This window comes from Triticum urartu, chromosome 7A (genome assembly GCF_056163025.1).
Source record: "Triticum urartu cultivar PI428250 chromosome 7A, HENAU_Tu73, whole genome shotgun sequence".
Taxonomy (NCBI): Eukaryota; Viridiplantae; Streptophyta; class Magnoliopsida; order Poales; family Poaceae; genus Triticum; species Triticum urartu.
The window spans coordinates 354,121,124-354,139,594 of NC_141879.1; the positions used below are offsets into that span (position 1 = coordinate 354,121,124).

General features: G+C 43.9%; 1 protein-coding gene across 2 annotated transcripts; it reads right to left on the bottom strand.

The window, feature by feature from the left end:
• Nucleotides 1–8,113: 8,113 nt before the first annotated feature.
• LOC125524614 (uncharacterized) lies at nt 8,114–10,049 on the bottom strand. Of its 2 annotated transcripts, none has more exons than XM_048689656.2 (3): nt 9,750–10,049; nt 8,765–8,810; nt 8,114–8,687 (listed from the first exon to the last, which is right to left on the bottom strand). In XM_048689656.2, the coding sequence occupies exons 1-3, from the start codon at nt 9,779–9,781 to the stop codon at nt 8,127–8,129; spliced, it is 639 nt and encodes a 212-aa protein (XP_048545613.2). In that variant the 5' UTR covers nt 9,782–10,049; the 3' UTR covers nt 8,114–8,126. The 2 variants fall into 2 exon arrangements, with proteins under 2 accessions (XP_048545613.2, XP_048545609.2); XM_048689652.2 differs by having other exon boundaries at nt 8,765–9,639.
• Nucleotides 10,050–18,471: the final 8,422 nt, after the last annotated feature.

Here is an 18,471-nt window from a genome sequence, read left to right on the forward strand (position 1 = left end):
AGCCTGGTTTTATGCGTAGATGTCATATGCACGAGTAGAACACAAGTGAGTTGTGGGTGATATAAGTCATACTTCTTACCAGCATGTCATACTTTGGTTCGGCGGTATTGTTGGATGAAGCGGCCCGGACCGACATTACGCGTACGCTTACGCGAGACTAGTTCTACCGACATGCTTTGCACACAGGTGGCTGGCGGGTGTCAGTTTCTCCAACTTTAGTTGAACTGAGTGTGGCTACGCTCGGTCCTTGCGAAGGTTAAAACAACACCAACTTGACAAACTATAGTTGTGGTTTTGATGCGTAGGTAAGAACGGTTCTTGCTCAGCCCGTAGCAGCCATGTAAAACTTGCAACAACAAAGTAGAGGACGTCTAACTTGTTTTTGCGGGGCATGTTGTGATGTGATATGGTCAAAGCATGATGCTAAATTTTATTGTATGATATGATCATGTTTTTTTAACCGAGTTATCGGCAACTGGCAGTAGCCATATGGTTGTCGCTTTATTGTATGCAATGCAATCGCCCTGTAATGCTTTACTTTATCACTACAACGGTGCTACGATGGAGATCAACATAAGATTGGCGAGACGACAACGATGCTACGATGGAGATCAAGGTGTCACGCTGGTGACGATGGTGATCATGACGGTGCTTCGGAGATGGAGATCACAAGCACAAGATGATGATGGCCAATATCATATCACTTATATTGATTGCATGTGATGTTTATCTTTTATGCATCTTATCTTGCTTTGATTAACGGTAGCATTATAAGATGATCTCTCACTAAATTTCAAGATAAAAGTGTTCTTCCAGAGTATGCACCGTTGCCAAAGTTCATCGTCCCCAGACACCACGTGATGATCGGGTGTGATAAGCTCTACGTCCATCTACAATGGGTGCAAGCCAGTTTTGCACACGCAGAATACTCAGGTTAAACTTGACGAGCCTAGCATATGCAGATATGGCCTTGGAACACTGAGACCGAAAGGTCGAGCGTGAATCATATAGTAGATATGATCAACATAGTGATGTTCACCATTGAAAGCTACTCCATTTCACATGATGATCGGTTATGGTTTAGTTGATATGGATCACGTGATCACTTAGAGGATTAGAGAGATGTTTATCTAAGTGGGATTTCTTAAGTAATATGATTAATTGAACTTAAATTTATCATGAACTTAGTCCTGGTAGTATTAGCATATCTATGTTGTAGATCAATAGCTCGCGTTTAGCTCCCCTGTTTTATTTTTGATATGTTCCTAGAGAAAACTAAGTTGAAAGATGTTAGTAGCAATGATGCGGATTGGATCCGTGATCTGAGATTTATCCTCATTACTGCACAGAAGAATTATGTCCTTGATGCTTAAACGACATAGTACGGGACTTCAAAGACGTTTTGAATGTCATGGACCATATGAGATGTTCCAGGAGTTGAAGTTAATATTTCAAGCAAATACCCGAGCTGAGAGATATGAAGTCTCCAACAAGTTCTATAGCTAAAAGATGGAGGAGAATAGCTCAAGCAGTGACCATGTGCTCAGATTGTCTGGGTACTATAATCACTTGAATCAAGTGGGAGTTAATCTTCCAAATAAAATAGTGATTGACATAATTCTCTAGTCACTATCACCAAGTTAGTAGAACTTCGTGATGAACTATAGTATGCAAGGGATGATGAATACGATTCCCGAGCTTTTCATTATGATGAAATCGATGAAAGTAGAAATCAAGAAAGAGCATCAAGTGTTGATGATTAACAAGACCACTAGTTTCAAGAAAAGGGCAAAGGGAAAGAAAGGGAACTTCAAGAAGAACAGCAAGCAAGTTGCTGCTCAAGTGAAGAAGACCAAGTCTGGACCTAAGCATGAGACTAAGTGCTTCTACTGCAAAGGGACTGGTCACTGGAAGCGGAACTGCCTCAAGTATTTGGCGGATAAGAAGGATGGCAAAGTGAACAAATGCTATATTTGATATACATGTTATTGATGTGTACTCTACTAGTGTTTATAGCAACCCCTCGGTATTTGATACTGGTTCAGTTTCTAAGAGTAGTAACTCGAAACGGGAGTTGCAGAATGAACAGAGACTAGTTAAAGGTGAAGTGATGATGTGTGTTGGAAGTGATTCCAAAGATTGATATGATCATCATCGTACACTCCCTACACTTTCGGGATTAGTGTTGAACCTAAATAAGTGTTATTTGGTGTTTGCGTTGAGCATAAATATGATTTGATCATGTTTATTGTAATACGGTTATTTATTTAAGTTAGAGAATAATTGTTATTCTGTTTACATGAATAAAACCTTCTATGGTTATGCATCCAATGAAAATTGTTTGTTGAATCTCGATCATAGTGATACACATATTCATAATATTGAAGGCAAAAGATGCAAAGTTAATAATGATAGTACAACTTATCTGTGGCACTGCCGTTTAGGTCATATTGGTGTAAAGCGCATGAAAAAAATCCATGCTGATGGGCTTTTGGAATCACTTGATTATGAATCAGTTGATGCTTGCGAACCATGCCTCATGGGCAAAAATGACTAAGACTCCGTTCTCTAGAACAATGGAGCGAGCAACTGACTTATTGGATATAATACATACTGATGTATGAGGTCCGATGAGTGTTGAGGCTCGCAGCAGGTATCGTTATTTTTCTGACCTTCATAGATGATTTGAGCAGATATGAGTATATCTATTTGAAGAAACGTAAGTCTGAAACATTTGAAAAGTTCAAAGAATTTCATTGTGAACTGGAAAATCATCATAACAAGAAAATATAGTTTCTACGATCTGATCGCAGAGGCGAATATTTGAGTTACGGTTTTGGCCTTCAATTAAAACAATGTGGAATAGTTTCACAAAACTCGTGCCACCTGGAACACCACAGCATAATGGTGTGTCCGAACGTCGTAACCATACTTTATTAGATATGGTGCGATCTATGATGTCTCTTACCGATTTACCACTATCATTTTGGGGTTATGCATTAGAGACAGCTACATTCACGTTACATAGGGCACCATCTAAATCCGTTGAGATGACACCGTATGAACTATGGTTTGGCAAGAAACCTAAGCTGTCATTTCTTAAAGTTTGAGGTTGCAATGCTTATGTGAAAAAGTTTCAACCTGATAAGCTCAAACCCAAATCGGAGAAGTGCGTCTTCATAGGATACCCAAAAGAAAATGTTGGGTACACCTTCTATCACAGATCCGAAGGCAAGATATTCATTGCTGAGAATGGATCCTTTCTAAAGGAGTTTCTCTCGAAAGAAGTGAGTGGGAGGAAAGTAGAACTTGATGAGGTAACTGTACCTGCTCCCTTATTGGAAAGTAGTTCATCACAGAAATCTGTTCATGTGACTACTACACCAATTAGTGAGGAAGGTAATGATGATGATTATGTAACTTCAGATCAAATTATTACCGAACCTCGTAGGTAAACCAGAGCGAGATCCGCACCAGAGTGGTACGGTAATCCTGTTCTGGAGGTCATGTTACTTACCATGACGAACCTACGAACTATGAGGAAGCGATGATGAGCCCAGATTCCGTGAAATGGCTTGAGGCTATGAAATCTGAGATGAGATCCATGTATGAGAACAAAGTATGGACTTTGATTGACTTGCCCAATGATTGGCGAGCCATTGAGATTAAATGGATCTTCAAGAGGAAGACGGGCGCTGATAGTAGTGTTACTATCTACAAAGCTAGAATTGTCGCAAAAGGTTTTCAACAAGTTCAAGGTATTGACTACGATGAGAATTTCTCACTCGTATCTATGCTTAAGTCTGTCCGAATCATGTTAGTAATTGTCGCATTTTATGAAATCTGGCAAATGAATAAACAAAACTGCATTCCTTAATGGATTTATTAAAGAAGAGTTGTATATGATGCAATCAGAAGGTTTTGTCAATCCTAAAGGTGCTAACAAAATATGCAAGCTCCAGCAATCCATCTATGGACTGGTGCAAGCATCTTGGAGATGGAATATACGCTTTGATAAGTTGATTGAAGCATATAGTTTTATACAGACTTGCGGTGAAGTCTGTATTTACAAAAAAGTGAGTGGGAGCACTACAGCATTTCTGATAAGTATATGTGAATGACATATTGTTGATCGAAGATAATGTAAAATTATTCTGCAAAACATAAAGGAGTGTTTGAAAGGAGTTTTTCAAAGAAAGACCTCAGTGAAGCTGCTTACATATTGAGCATCAAGATCTATAGAGATAGATTAAGACGCTTGATAAATTTTTTCAATGAGTACATACCTTGACAAGATTTTGAAGTAGTTCAAAATGGAACAGTTAAAGAAAGAGTTCTTGCCTGTGTTACAAGGTGTGAAACTGAGTAAGACTCAAAGCCCGACCACGGCAGAAGATAGAAAGGAATGAAAGTCATTCCCTATGCCTTGGCCATAGGTTCTATAAAATATGCCATGTTGTGTACCAGATCTATTGTATACCCTACATTGTTTTTGGCAAGGGAGTACAATAGTGATCTAGGAATAGATCACTGGACAGCGGTCAAAATTATCCTTAGTGGAATAAGGATATGTTTCTTGATTATGGAGGTGAGAAAAAGGTTCGTCGTAAAGGGTTACGTCGATGCAAATTTTGACACTGATCCAGATGACTCTAAATCTCAATCTGGATACATATTGAAAGTGGGAGCAATTAGCTAGAGTATCTCCCTACAGAGCATTGTTGACATAGAAATTTGCAAAATACTTACGGATCTGAATGTGGCAGACCCGTTGACTAAACTTCTCTCATAAGTAAAACATGATTATGCCTTAGTACTCTTTGCGTGTTAATCACATAGCGATGTGAACTATATCATTGACTCTAGTAAACCCTTTGGGTGTTGGTCACATGTCGATGTGAACTATGGGTGTTACTCACATGGTGATGTGAACTATTGGTATTGTAACAAACCAAATTTTCAATTTGGAATGTTATACATAGATCATCATTGCATATCATATTTTATTTGCATTTTTGGCTTGATCCTAGAAATCCTACGCAACTCAAGGACCCATGGAGAGAGTTGGGGATTTCGTTATTTTCATATTTGGGGTTTTCTCAAATTTTGAAAATAGGATCATTTGATTTAATTATTTTATCTTCAATAATTCCAATTATAAAAATAAGTGAGAGGGAATAAAATGACTTCCCAAATTAAAGGAACATTGAAGATTTAATAAAAAAATCAAATAAGATTTTATTTTGAAGTTTTTCGCTGTTTTATTTAAATTTAAAAAAAATGCGCGTTTTTCAAAATTGCAGTTAGGCCCCAAATAAATGTTCACCTTGTCCGGCTTGATTTTAGAAGTCGGTAAAAATTTATTTCAGGATTTTTGGAGTCCGTTTAGTATTTCTTTTATCTGTTTTTCTGCGCGAAACTATTAGAAAAAAGAACCGACCTAGCCGGGCCGTACCCGACCCGGACTCTAGCCCGGCTGGCCTTTATAAGCCGGGGGAACCCAGCCCCGCCCTAACCCTAGCCGCCGCCGCCCCGAGCCGCCGCCGCCGACCGCCGCCGCCCCGCCGGAGTCCGCCGCCGCTGGAGGTAGCCGCCGCCGCCGGTCTTCACCGGTTAACCACCCGGGTTTTTTTATAAAAACCGCGGTCGTTTTTTTAGATCGGTTTATTTTTTTTCCCTGGTTTAGTTTATTTAGTGGACGTTCGTCCGTACGTTCGTTTTAACAGACGGTTTTCATTGTTTAGCTGCAGACATCGAACGTTCGTTCGTTAGCCTGTTCATCGTTTTTTCTTTTTCTCGGATTTTCCGCGATTATTTCTGATCGTGATTTCTGATCCGATTTTCGTTTTAGTTTATCTTTTTGCTCGTTTATCGGAATCAGGAGATTCAAGCGCCTAGAGTTTCGTCTCGAAACCCTCTTTCCGTTTAACCAACTCAAACAAGTTTTTGCTTCTGTAAAATCTGACTTAGATCCAGATTAGTAAACGAAGCTTGTTTCTTTCGCCGTTTGACTTTCGCTGCTTCGTTTGATTTGATTCTTTTTGCAAACCAGAGTTCTTAAGTTGAACTTTCTGGTTAGATCTCTTATTTGAGTTTTACCTGTGCATTAGATGAGTGCTTATTATGTGCTTGTTTGTTTGCGATAGAGTACCCGGAGTGCGCCGCTTGCTACTTCGAATCTCTAGGTTTCACGGACCATCAGCAAGGCAAGTAACACTTTGATCATACCTCTTACTACCCAGTTTTATTGCATTAGATCAATCCTCAAACATTGCATGATTAGGATCTAATTAAAATTGTGGATTTTGGAAAAGTAGATGAGGTAGTACCTATTACCTGTTTATTATCAAACCCTTGGGAGTTACTTCTACGTTTGCTTATATTGCCATGCTATGCTAGTAGACGTGGATTGGGCGAGTGTATCCATGACAGATGTGAGATTGTTAATTAATGGTTTATTTAAGGTGGCAACTTTAATACACATCTGGGTGGATTGAGGCACCTGGGTATTCCAGCGATTGCCTGTTTTTCTTTATGGACCGCCACTCAGGCTCAAAGGGATCATGAGATTATTTCATACTAGAAACTTCCGTGTGCAGCCACAAGCTACTATGGGCTCTAACATAGTTGATTAAGTCGTGTGAACTCTTACAGTGGTAGACTAGCAGATGTAGGGGAAAGTAGGTGTAACGGTCTACCCGATCGTAAGGTGCTAGCGCTTCTGAAAGACTGTCTCGGTCATCCGTTTCTCAAACACCATGTAGTGCGAGAATCCCAACGGAGAAGATCGAGTCTTGTGGGGAAAAGTGCGCAATCCTCTGCAGAGTGTATAAACTAATCATGATTAGCCGTGTCCCCGGTTATGGACAACTTGAGTAAATTGATCTTCATGCATGCCAAATCATTATTGTAATCAATCCGGTTATGGACAAAGATACACCTAACAAGCTGAATGTAATTGGAGAAGATATGATCCAAATTCCAATACCTTTTCGTGGCTGGTTGCACCTCTTTAGGGGCTGGATCCACCTCCTCACTTTCTTTTTGCTCTCCATCATCTAGTCCTTGTTGCTCTCCATCATCGGGATTTTCTTGTTTCTCTACATCATCTGGCTTTTCTTGCTCCCCATCATCTGGCTCTTCTTCCTCTTCATCGTCTAATTTAAAAGGAAGTTTGCAAGTTTTCCGATGATGGCCAAATCCTTTACATCTCTTGCATTTAACTGTTCTTCTCATAGGTTCCATCCAACCTCTAATCCTCACCTTCCTAGGCCTACCAGGCACATTCTTCGTTTGTACAGGAGGGTGTACCTTAAATCCTAGATCAACTTCCGGCCACTCTGATTTATCTGTCATTGATGCAATCACCCCAGCATATGCAGCTTGGAACCTCTCCACAAAATAGTATTCATGGACAAAGTCTTGAATTTTAAGCCCTCTGAAAGAGCAAATAAAAGCTAAAGCGTGAATGCAAGGCTTCCCAGTAATTTTCCACACTCTGCATGAACAAATCCATTTCTCTAGGTCCACCATGAACCTCCTAATAATGTTATTTCTGTCTGGTAAGCTCACCTCTCCTTCCAAATCATCATTTCTACATATAGTGGCACTTCCTACAAATCTGCTAAGTGCATTCATTTGTTTAATAACCGAAGGTAAGATTTTGCCTACCATCTCTCTCCCAACTTCCCTTCGGATGCAAAACTTATCTAGGATTAGGTGATATATTTCATCCACGAGCTTAGAAAGATTCAAACCTTTCAAGTCCTTGATCTGCTTATTAAAGCTCTCGGAAACATTGTTCGTAAGGTAATCAACTTTGCTGCCTTCTCCAAATCCACATATGTACCACAATCTTGCATGGTAAGTCTCTAGATACTCAATAGCCTCCGGGCACTCTGCCGTGATCTTTTCCATGTGATATATGAACTTACTTTCTTTGAATGCCCTTGCAGCTGGGTACAAGTTCTTTGTGAAAACTGGCCCACGATATTTTTTCAAGAAATTGGAATACAAATGTCTCCTGCATTCTCTGCACTCGGCTTCAGGAAAAACTTTTGCTATGGATGTCTCTAAGCCTTTGCAAGCATCAGATGATATGACAAGATTTGGTGGAGAACCTATTTCTATATGGAGTTGCTCATGGAACCACCCCAATTTTCCTTTGTCTCACTATCAAAAACAACATAGGCAACAAGAAAAAGCCAATTGTGCCCATCTACACCTGTTGCCGCAGCAAGCTGCCCCTTATATTTGCCATTCAATGCGGTAGAATCCACCCCTATGTATGGTCTGCATCCAGCTAGGAAACCGTCTATGCAAGGCTTAAGTGCAACAAACACTCGCTTAAAACACATTTCATTGTCTGTTTCTTGCAATTCTATCTCTACAATTGAACCTGGGGACCTCTTCTCTATCTCAGATTTCCAATTAAAAAGGATTTGAAAGCTATCATCATATTTTCCATGAAGTTGTTCTGAAGCTAGTGTAATACCTGCCCAAGCCTTTGAATACTTCAACCTAATCTTATAATCACCTTGAAGATGTTTTTGGGCTTCCTTCGCACCAGCTGCAGGGTTCTTCTTCAACCAGTCTCCTAACCTATCAGCAACCCAACCTTGTGAAGCCATCCTTCCCTCTAGCAATTCGGTAGTAGGACACGTGTGCCCATAAGGTAGCTTTTTTATCTGTGTAAAAACTTAATTAGCATACAAAAAACAACTTACATAAATAAATCACTTGTAACAGAATTGAACCTACACACCATTATTGTACAACCATCTTGTAACCTAGAAGCGTGTATGCGCCACCTGCATGATTCATGACTGCAATTAGCAATGAATCTTGTCTTATCTGTTCTTAAGTTCCCAAACTCAAAGTCCTTTTTAATGGCATAGTGTCGGATGGCTTTTCTGAAAGTGACCATGTCTGGAAATAAAGCTTTCTCTTCAATAACTGGGTCTTGTGGGTTATGGGTAATTATCAGCTCACTAGGATCATCATCATCATCATCATCATCTATAGCCACCTCTCGGATATGCCCATCAACAGCTGGTTCATCATCATCCAACATCTGAACAACAGGCACATTAACGATCTTAGGCTCGAAATCGTATATGTGCTCATCGTCAACACCTACATACTCCTCTGGTAAGTCAAATGGATCAATGTCGTCTGTGTATTCAGTTTCTGAATTTGGCTGAGTTAGATTGTCTTGAGATATATCTTGTGCTACTGCAGATGGGTCATTTTGAGCGGACTCATTCTTAATTGTTTGACCATTTTGAGCAAGAATGTTAGAAACTTTCACAACAAGCTCTATGAACCTCTCTAAGAGATGCATGTCAAACATAGCAGGAAGTTGAGACTCATGGTTTAGACACACAGATTCGTGCTTGCTCCTGTCGGAATACCAAACGTGAGCCCTCTGATTAACCCCAAACTTAAGAACACCAGCTAAATCAGACATCATAACATCCACAGTCAGCGACTTGCGGTCGACAAACCATTTCAACACTCTGCCAGCAACTTGCGGTCGACAACCCACAGTCAGTGAAGTAAGATTTCAAGCACGATGGATGGTTAGTGCTAAATGATTCAACTTTAAGTTCCAACGCAAACGAATCTGGCTGTCCAGACCTATAGAAGAAGAATGAATAATTCCAAGAAAATGGTCACACACACACACACACACACACAAATTCCAACTAAAATAACAAATTGCTACAAGAGAGGATTAGTAAACTCACAAGGAAGGGGGAATGGGGCTGGATTCTTCCATGCTCCACACATGGAGTTGTGGGAATCAAATGCTCCTCCCACCACCACCATCACCACTGGTTACCTCCATGTCTCTCGTCTAGGTTTACAGAGAGGATACGAGCAGGGGCGTTGGTCAGGACTTAGGAGAGCTGGGCGCGAATGCGGGGATAAATAATGGAGGCGGAGGAGGATGCCAGGAGTTGCGGAGGCGCGGCGGCCGGGAGCGGAGGTTCGGCGGTCGAGAGCAGCGACGAGGAGACAGAGAAAGACGATAGGAAAAGGGGATCGGGGTGTTCTTTTTTTATCTGAAGGTGGTGTCGTTGAGTTGACTAAGGGGTACTTTTGTCCATGTACAAATTATGAAGATGTATACATACGTGTTAGAGTGTCTAATCCTTCAAAAAGGTATGCAGTGGCATATTTCAAAGGCTGCGAACTTTGTAGTGGCATGTTTCTAAATCAAAGAATATTAATGGCATATTTCAAAACTGGAAACTTTGTAGTGGCATATATCAAATTTACCCTAAAATAAATCCCATTTGTAATTATGGCATAGATGACGAGATGATGGTCATTGGCTTTTGTTTTTCATGTGATGATATTGCTATGCTTCCTTTGCAAAATTTGCACAATTCATCTCATATGCCATGCCATGAAAATAATTGTGTATCGCATGATTACATCCCTTGTGTGCACCATATGCATACCTTTCCTCATAATGCTCTAGGTATTGCGAGTGATGCATTACATCCTTTGAGTCTCCATTATGCCATACATAATAACAAACCTATCATGATGGATGACATGTTTCTATATCACGCATCTCATTTATTTGAACATTGGATATTTTGTGCTAACCAACACAAGCACGTGCACATCATGATGGATGATGTGTACATATGCCATGCACACACAATTTTTCCTTTGTCTTTGTTTTGTGTAGGTACTCACGTATACTCGTCAACCTCTCAATCCCAACAGTTGACGAAACGAGCTCTTGAGAGCAAAGATGACTTGGTATCCCATGAACTATCCTTCCCACCGCTCTCTTCGCGCAACTACTACGCGCATCTCTTTTACTTGGCTCTCACACAGATATGGGCTATATACCACTTGTCGCTTCATGCTCATTTTACCGTGTTCACTTTGCATGCTATGCTTACTTCTATGCCTTTGCCATGCAATTATGACCCTTGCGTGCACCTACCCATGATTCACCATTATGCTACTCCTATGTGTAGTTGCATGCTTGGTGGAGATCCTTGTTGCTATTGCCATGCTTATCATGTGCCTCATGCTATTGATGCTATTTGCTCATATCCTCCTTTCATTCTTGTGCTATGTCATGTGAATTATTCATGCACACTATTTGCACCCATGACATGCTTGCCATGATTCCTTCTAGTACGTTGCATCTTTGCACTACTACCTTGCTTGACTTGATCACTATGATTACTTGCTTTGCCGCATCACCCATATTTCCACTCTTACTCGCTTTCTTGGGTTGATGAAATATATGCTCGTGCTCCTCACATGATACATCTTGTTCATTGTCGCTTGCCTCCAATTGTTGCATGTATGCTTATTGATCTTGGAGACTTGGACATATTACATGTGATGCATGCTTGTTTACTTGAGCCTGTTGTATTTGGTTGTTCTCGCATCATATGCCTCCATACTATGAAATGCTCCCTTGTCCTTTCTTATGATGAGCATGATGCATACACTTGTTGGGTATTTTACCACATGAATGATAGGTTTTGCATCTCCGCTAACCTCATTTGTTTTTCCGAGTGTTTGCCATGTTCTTTCATTTTGGAGGATTCACAAGGCAATACCGTCATGAGACAATTTGGTCATGTGAAGGCATACACGATGTGCAACACCAACATTTGTGAGAATCTCCTAAAGGTGAACTCCTTCCCTTTGAGCCATCCTCAATTACGCATATTGGATGGGTCACTCTTTCGTTGTTGTCTCCTTCTTATTGTCTACATGATACATCTCGCGAACGGAGGAGCGACATGGGAGATTGGCTCTATGGACCTTCAAGTTAAGGAGTGCTCGGACTTATTGGAAGCACCTTCGAACCTCCACTCATGGCACGACATCGAGCATTGGTACACCAACACCTCCATATTTGTTGATTGTGCTCACACATGTCATGCTCATTGGACATCTTACATACATGACAAATTTTCATCTTATGCATGGATTGACTCACATTATGATTACCTTGTTGCATCTTGTATCCCCATGTCATCCATGATATATGAGCTGGTGCATTTTCTTAGCAAATTTGTTGTGATCTACCTTGATGGCATATTCATACATCATGATCATATTGCCCATCATCAATTGCATGATCCCATACTCATTTGGAGCATCTATTGCCATATTCATGCTATTGATAAACCGTCTCACTATGACATCATTTTGCACCGTGGTTGCATTGATCATATTCACAACACATTTGTGTGCGCAAGGAATGCTTTTGCTCCCATGAATGCTTTGCATACCATTCCATCTATTTTGCATAAGCTTCATGCACCTTGTCATGATCAATCTTGTTGCACGGACTCATTCTTACATGATGGACACTTTGTGTGCTCTAACCATTGTATTTCCGAGTGTCGTTTGTGTTTACTCTTTTTGCATGTATACCACTCCGGTGACACCTTGGAGTACTTGGATTGCGCAACGTATTCCACTTCATCCAACTACAAGTCCGTCCACGACTACCGTTTCCATGGTGATGAGGATCACGATCCGAGGTCGGATCTTTCCCAAGGGGGGGAGATGATGCGGAGCATCCCACGTCCATCCCCATGTACACTCCGACTACTCTCCAAGCCCCAAGGATACATAAGACGAGACCTCAAGTATACGCCATTGGACACAAGGTGAACTCGCTCCTCTCTGAATCGTCACTTTCCACATGTGAGACATGGCTACTACCTCAAACATGTGTGCTATGCATGACCAGGAACCAAGAGTAAGCCCATGGACAAGAAGGCGAGGACACCAAGCGCGAGGAACAAGAAGAAGAGCGGCGGAAGAAGCTCCAGCCACCGGACGACCGGTCGGGACCGGACGTCCGACGCTTGAAGACCCACCGGACGACCGGCCCGGACTGTACGACCGGCGATCCCGCACCCAAGCCAAACGAGCGGACGTCTGGCCTCCACTGGACGAGCGGCGCCTGAAGCACAACCAACACCAGCTACAACACCTCCCAGCGAGCGGACGTCCGGCGACTAGCGGACGAACGGTCCCTCCTGAGCCACCGAACGACCGGTACGTGCCTGTGCGCAGTCGGGCCTTTGGCCTTGTATCCTTTTCCCACTTACCCCTTTGTGGCTCTAGACTATATATACTCCTCCACCTCCTCCATTTGAGGGTTACCATTGGTTTATCTCATATTTAGAGATAGAGCATTGCTCATCCACATCGGATCTACTCCACGAGAGAGACCGCGGCCTCTACGGAGAAGATCCCTTTGGATTCAAGGCCTCCTTGCGGAGAAGAACCTCAAGACCTCCTCACGGAGAAGACCGGCTACCTTTGTATCGTCCCTAGTTGATCATGTACCGTGTGATCTCTTATGTACTCAAGGATCTAGCACATGTGTGACTATTTCTCGTTGGTTTAGTGTTTCTCTTGTGTTTCCCCCGTGTTTTCCCTCATTTCCCTCCTCATGTTCTTCGTGTTCTTCGCGGGATCCGCTCCTTTCGTGAAATATCGGCCGTATAGGGTTCCTACCCTACATCATCTTGGTATCATGACCAACGTTGATCCTGATTTCGGAGCCTCCCCTCTTCATTTTCTAGCTTGATTTTATTGTGTTCTTCCACAATTTCAAAAATCCCCACCAAAATTAGCCCCAATTTTTTTTGTGATTTCTAGCACGATTGCTCAATAGGCGGATATGACACTTGTGCACAACCTATAAGATGCAAAATGGATAACTGTCTATCCCAAGTATTTTTGGCTATAGGCGGATACGACACAAAAAAAATTTGGGGCTATTTTTGGTGGGGATTTTAGAAATTGGGGAAGGACACAACAAAATTAGGCTAGAAAACAACAAGGAGAGGCTCCGAAATCATGATCAACGTGGCTCATGATACCAAGATGATGTAGGGTGGGAACCCTAACCGGCCGATCTTTCACGAAAGGAGCGGATCTCGTGATGAACACGAAGAACACGAGGAGGAAAACGAGGGGAAAATCACAAGGGGAACATAAGAGAACACTCAAACCAACAAGGATGATCACACATGCGCTAGATCCATGAACACAAAGGGAGATACAAGATCCAAAGTCAACAACGAACGATACAAGAAGTAACCGATCTTCTCCATGAGGAGGTCTTGAAGTTTTCTCCGCAAGGAGGTCTTGAATCCAAAGGGATCTTCTCCGTAGAGGACGCGGTCTCTCTCGTGGAGTAGATCCAATGTGGATGAGCAATGCTCTATCTCTAAATATGAGCTAAACCAATGCTAACCCTCAATATGAGGAGGGAGAGGTCTATTTATAGTCTTAGTGCAAAAAGGGGGTGAAGTGAAGGGGTACATGGGCCTCGAGCCCGAACATTGTGCGCAGACAGGTACCGGACGTCCGCTGAGGACCGGTCGTCCGGTGGCTCACGGGCGGCCGGACGTCCGGTAGACGTCGGGCGTCTGCTCAATCTGGCTCAAACGCTAGAGTGCCAGATTTCCGGAAGCGGCCGGTCGTCCGGTCGCCGGTCTTCCGCTGGCGTCGGACGTCCGCTCATTTGGCTAGGGTGCGGGATCGCCGGTCGTCCGGTCCGGGCCGATCGTCCGATGGGTCTTCAGGCGTGGGACGTCCGGTCCCGACCGGTCATCCGATGGCTGGAGCTTCTTCCGCAGCTCTTGTTCTTGTTCCTCGCGCTTGGTGTCCTTGCCTTCTTGTCCATGGGCTTCCTCTTGGTTCCTGGTCATGCATAGCACACATGTTTGAGGTAGTAACCATCTCTCACATGTGGAAAGTGACGATTCGGAGAGGAGCGGGTTCACCTTGTGTCCAATGGCGTATACTTGAGGTCTCATCTTATGTTCACTTGGGGCTTGGAGAGTAGTTGGATTGTACATGGGGATGAATGGGGTGCTCCGCATTACCTTGTGTGCTATCAAACGTCAGAACATAACTAGGTGATTATAAAAATGATCTACATGTGTCTCCGATGGTGTTTGTTGAGTTGTCATAGATCAAGATTAGGATTTGTCACTCTGATTGTCGGAGAGGTATCTCTGGGCCCTTTCAATAATGCACATCACTATAAGCCTTGCAAGTAATGTGACTAATGAGTTAGTTGCGGGATGTTGCATTACGGAACGAGTAAAGAGACTTTCCGGTAACGAGATTGAACTAGGTATGATGATACCGATGATCGAATCTCGGGCAAGTAACATACCGATGACAAAGGGAACAACGTATGTTGTTATGTGGTTTGACCGATAAAGATCTTCGTAGAATATTTAGGAGCCAATATGAGCATCCAGGTTCCGCTATTGGTTATTGGCCGGGGATGTGTCTCAGTCATGTCTACATAGTTCTCGAACCCGAGGGTCCGCACGCTTAACGTTCGATGACGATTTGTATTGTGAGTTATGTGATTTGATGTACCAACGGTTGTTCGGAGTCCCGGATGAGATCACGGACATGACAAGGAGTCTCGAAATGGTCGAGACATAAAGATCAATATATTGGAAGGCTATATTCGGACATCGGAAAGGTTCCGAGTGATTCGGGTATTTTTCGGAGTACCGAAGAGTTACGGGAATTCCCGGGGGAAGTATTGGGCCTTAATGGGCCATACGGGAAAGGAGAGAAGGGCCTCAAAGGTTGGTCGCGTTCCCCCCCATGGCAAGTCTGAACTTGACTAGGGAGGGGGCGGCACCCCCTCTCTTTCCTTCTCCCTCTCCTACTCCTTCCCTCTCTCCCCTCTTGGAAAAGAAAGAGGACTCCAATTATGATTGGGAATCCTAGTTGGACTCCCCCTATAGGCGCACCCCTCCAAGGCCAGCCTCCTCCTCCTCCCTCCTTTATATACATGAGCAGGGGGAACCCCAAAGGCACTTCAAGGTTTGTCTTAGCCGTGTGCGGTGCCCCCCTCCACAGTTACACACCTCGGTCATATCGTCGTAGTGCTTAGGTGAAGCCCTGTGCCGGTAACTTCATCATCACCGTCGCCACACTATCGTGCTGACGGAACTCTCTTTCGGCCTCAACTGGATCAAGATCCTGAGGGACGTCATCGAGTTGAACGTGTGCTGAACGCGGAGGTGCCGTACGTTCAGCACTTGGATCGGTTGGATCACGAAGACGTTCGACTACATCAACCGCGTTACTAAAGACTTCCGCTTTCGGTTTACGAGGGTACGTAGACACACTCTCCCCTCTCATTGCTATTCATGTCCTAGATAGATCTTGCGTGATCGTAGGTAAAAAATTTGAAATAGGCGTTCCCCAACAGTGGCATCCGAGCCAGGTCTATGCGTAGATGTTATATGCACGAGTAAAACACGAAGGAGTTGTGGGCGTGGATATATGCATATTGCCTGCCGTCACTAGTTGTTTCTTGATTCGGCGGTATTGTTGGATGAAGCGGCCCAGACCGACATTACATGACCGCGTTCATGAGACTGGTTCTACCGACGTGCTTTGCACACAGGGAAGATCCTCTAAGGAAAGCAATATTGATGTAGGGTAGGAACCCTAATCGGCCGATCTTTCACGAAAGGAGCAGATCCCGCGATGAACACGAAGAACACGAGGAGGGAAACAAGGGTAAACACGGGGAAAACACAAGAGAGACACTCAAACCAACGAGAACGATCACACAAGTGCTAGATCCTCGAAACAAGATTGGAGATACAAGATTCAAAGTCAAAAATGGACGATACAACGGTAGCCGGTCTTCTCCGAAAGGAGGTCTTGAGGTTCTTCCCGTAAAGGGGTCTTGAATCCGCTTGGGGGATCTTCTCCGTAGGAGGCGCAATCTCCGAGGAGAAGGTAACCAATTGGATGAGAAAAGCTCTCACACAAAATATGAGCTAATCCTTTGCTGACCTAGCTAGGTGGAGGGAGAGGTCTATTTATAGTCTTAGTGCAAATGGGGGGCAAAGTGAAGGGGCACATGGGCCTCAGCCCGCGACTGGACACAGCCAGGTACTGGACGTCCGCTGGGGACCAGTCGTCCGGTGTCTCATGGGCGACCAAACGTCCAATGGCTCCCGGTCATCCGCTCGTTCTGGCTCGGATGCTGGTGTAGCGGATTTCCGAAGGGGGTCGGTCATCCGGTCGCCGAACGTCCGCTGGCACCGGCCGTCCGCTCGTTTGGCTCGGGTGCAGGGGCACCGGGCGTCCGGTCTGGGCCGGGCATCCGCTCGCTGGGGTTCGGCTGGAGCTTCAGGCTCCGGACGTCCGGTCCCGGCCGGTCGTCCGGTGGCTGGGACTTCTTCTCCAGCTCTCCTTCTTCTCCGTCTTCACGTCCATCTTCCTCTTCTGATCCTCCTTGCTACTTATCTTCTCCATGATACCTGAGTATGCACAATGTGTCCGTATGAGGTAGTAGCCATGTCTCATGTGCATCAAAGTGGAAATGTGAGAGGAGAGATGTCACCTCGGTTTCAAGAGCTCTAGCACGTGCTCGTGTCATGGGTCCGATAGGCACTTGGTGAGATGATGGTAGGTCCATGGGGATGACCTTGGGATGCTCCGCATCATCTCCCCTCCCTTGGGGAAGATCCGTCCTCGGATCAAATTCTTCATCACCATGGAAGGGCGAGAGGTCCTTCACACTAAAGATATCGCTTACGTTGTACTTGTCGCGCAGGAGGTCGATCTTGAAAGCGTTGTCGTTGTAGCATGCAAGCACCTTGAAGGTTCCATCCACTCGTGGTCGAAGTTTGGACTTGCGTTCTTGGGGAAAGCAGTCCTTGTGAAGGTGTAGCCACACAAGATCACCAATGTTGAAGACCATGGCGTGCTTGTTGATGTTCATCTTGGTCGCAAGGCATTGAACTTGGTGCTTGATGGTGTTTCTTTTATCTTCATGCACCTTCTTGAGATGTGTCACTCGTGCACTTGCATCCAAATTGATGCGCTCTTGGAGTGGTAGAGGAAGAATGTCCAATTGTGACAATGTGTTGAATCCGTAGACGGCCTCAAAGGGGGAATTGCCGGTTGTTGAGTGTTTTGCTTGGTTGTAGGCGAACTCGGCGATAGGTAGGCACTCCTCCCACTCCTTGATGTTCTTCTTGATGAGTACTCGAAGTAGAGCAGAGAGTGTGCAGTTGGTAACTTCCGTTTGGCCATCGGTTTGTGGATGATATGCCATGGAGAAGAGTAGCTTGATTCCGAGCTTGGCGCATAGGGTCTTCCGAAAGTAGCTAAGGAACTTGACGTCGCAGTCCGACACAAACGTGTTTGGCACTCCATGTAGACGCAATATTTCCCTACAGAAGATATTAGCAACATGTGAAGCATCGTCTATCCTGTTGCAAGGAATTAAATGTGACATCTTGGAGAAACGGTCCACAACGACAAATAGCGAATCCTTTCCATTTCTAGTCCTAGGCAAACCAAGTATGAAATCCATGCTAATGTCTTCCCATGGTTGATATGGAATTGGGAGAGGCATTTAAAGGCCATGGGATTGAGCTTTAGACTTAGCTTTGCGAC

What these genes read in the sequence shown, in the direction of transcription:
- LOC125524614 (XM_048689652.2), bottom strand. Translation starts at nt 9,472, where the DNA reads ATGATGTCTGATTTAGCTGGTGTTCTTAAGTTTGGGGTTAATCAGAGG. An exon ending in AAGATGGTTGTACAATAATG is followed by an intron (nt 8,688 to 8,764) that starts GTGTGTAGGTTC and finishes GTTTTTACACAG; the next exon opens with ATAAAAAAGCTACCTTATGG.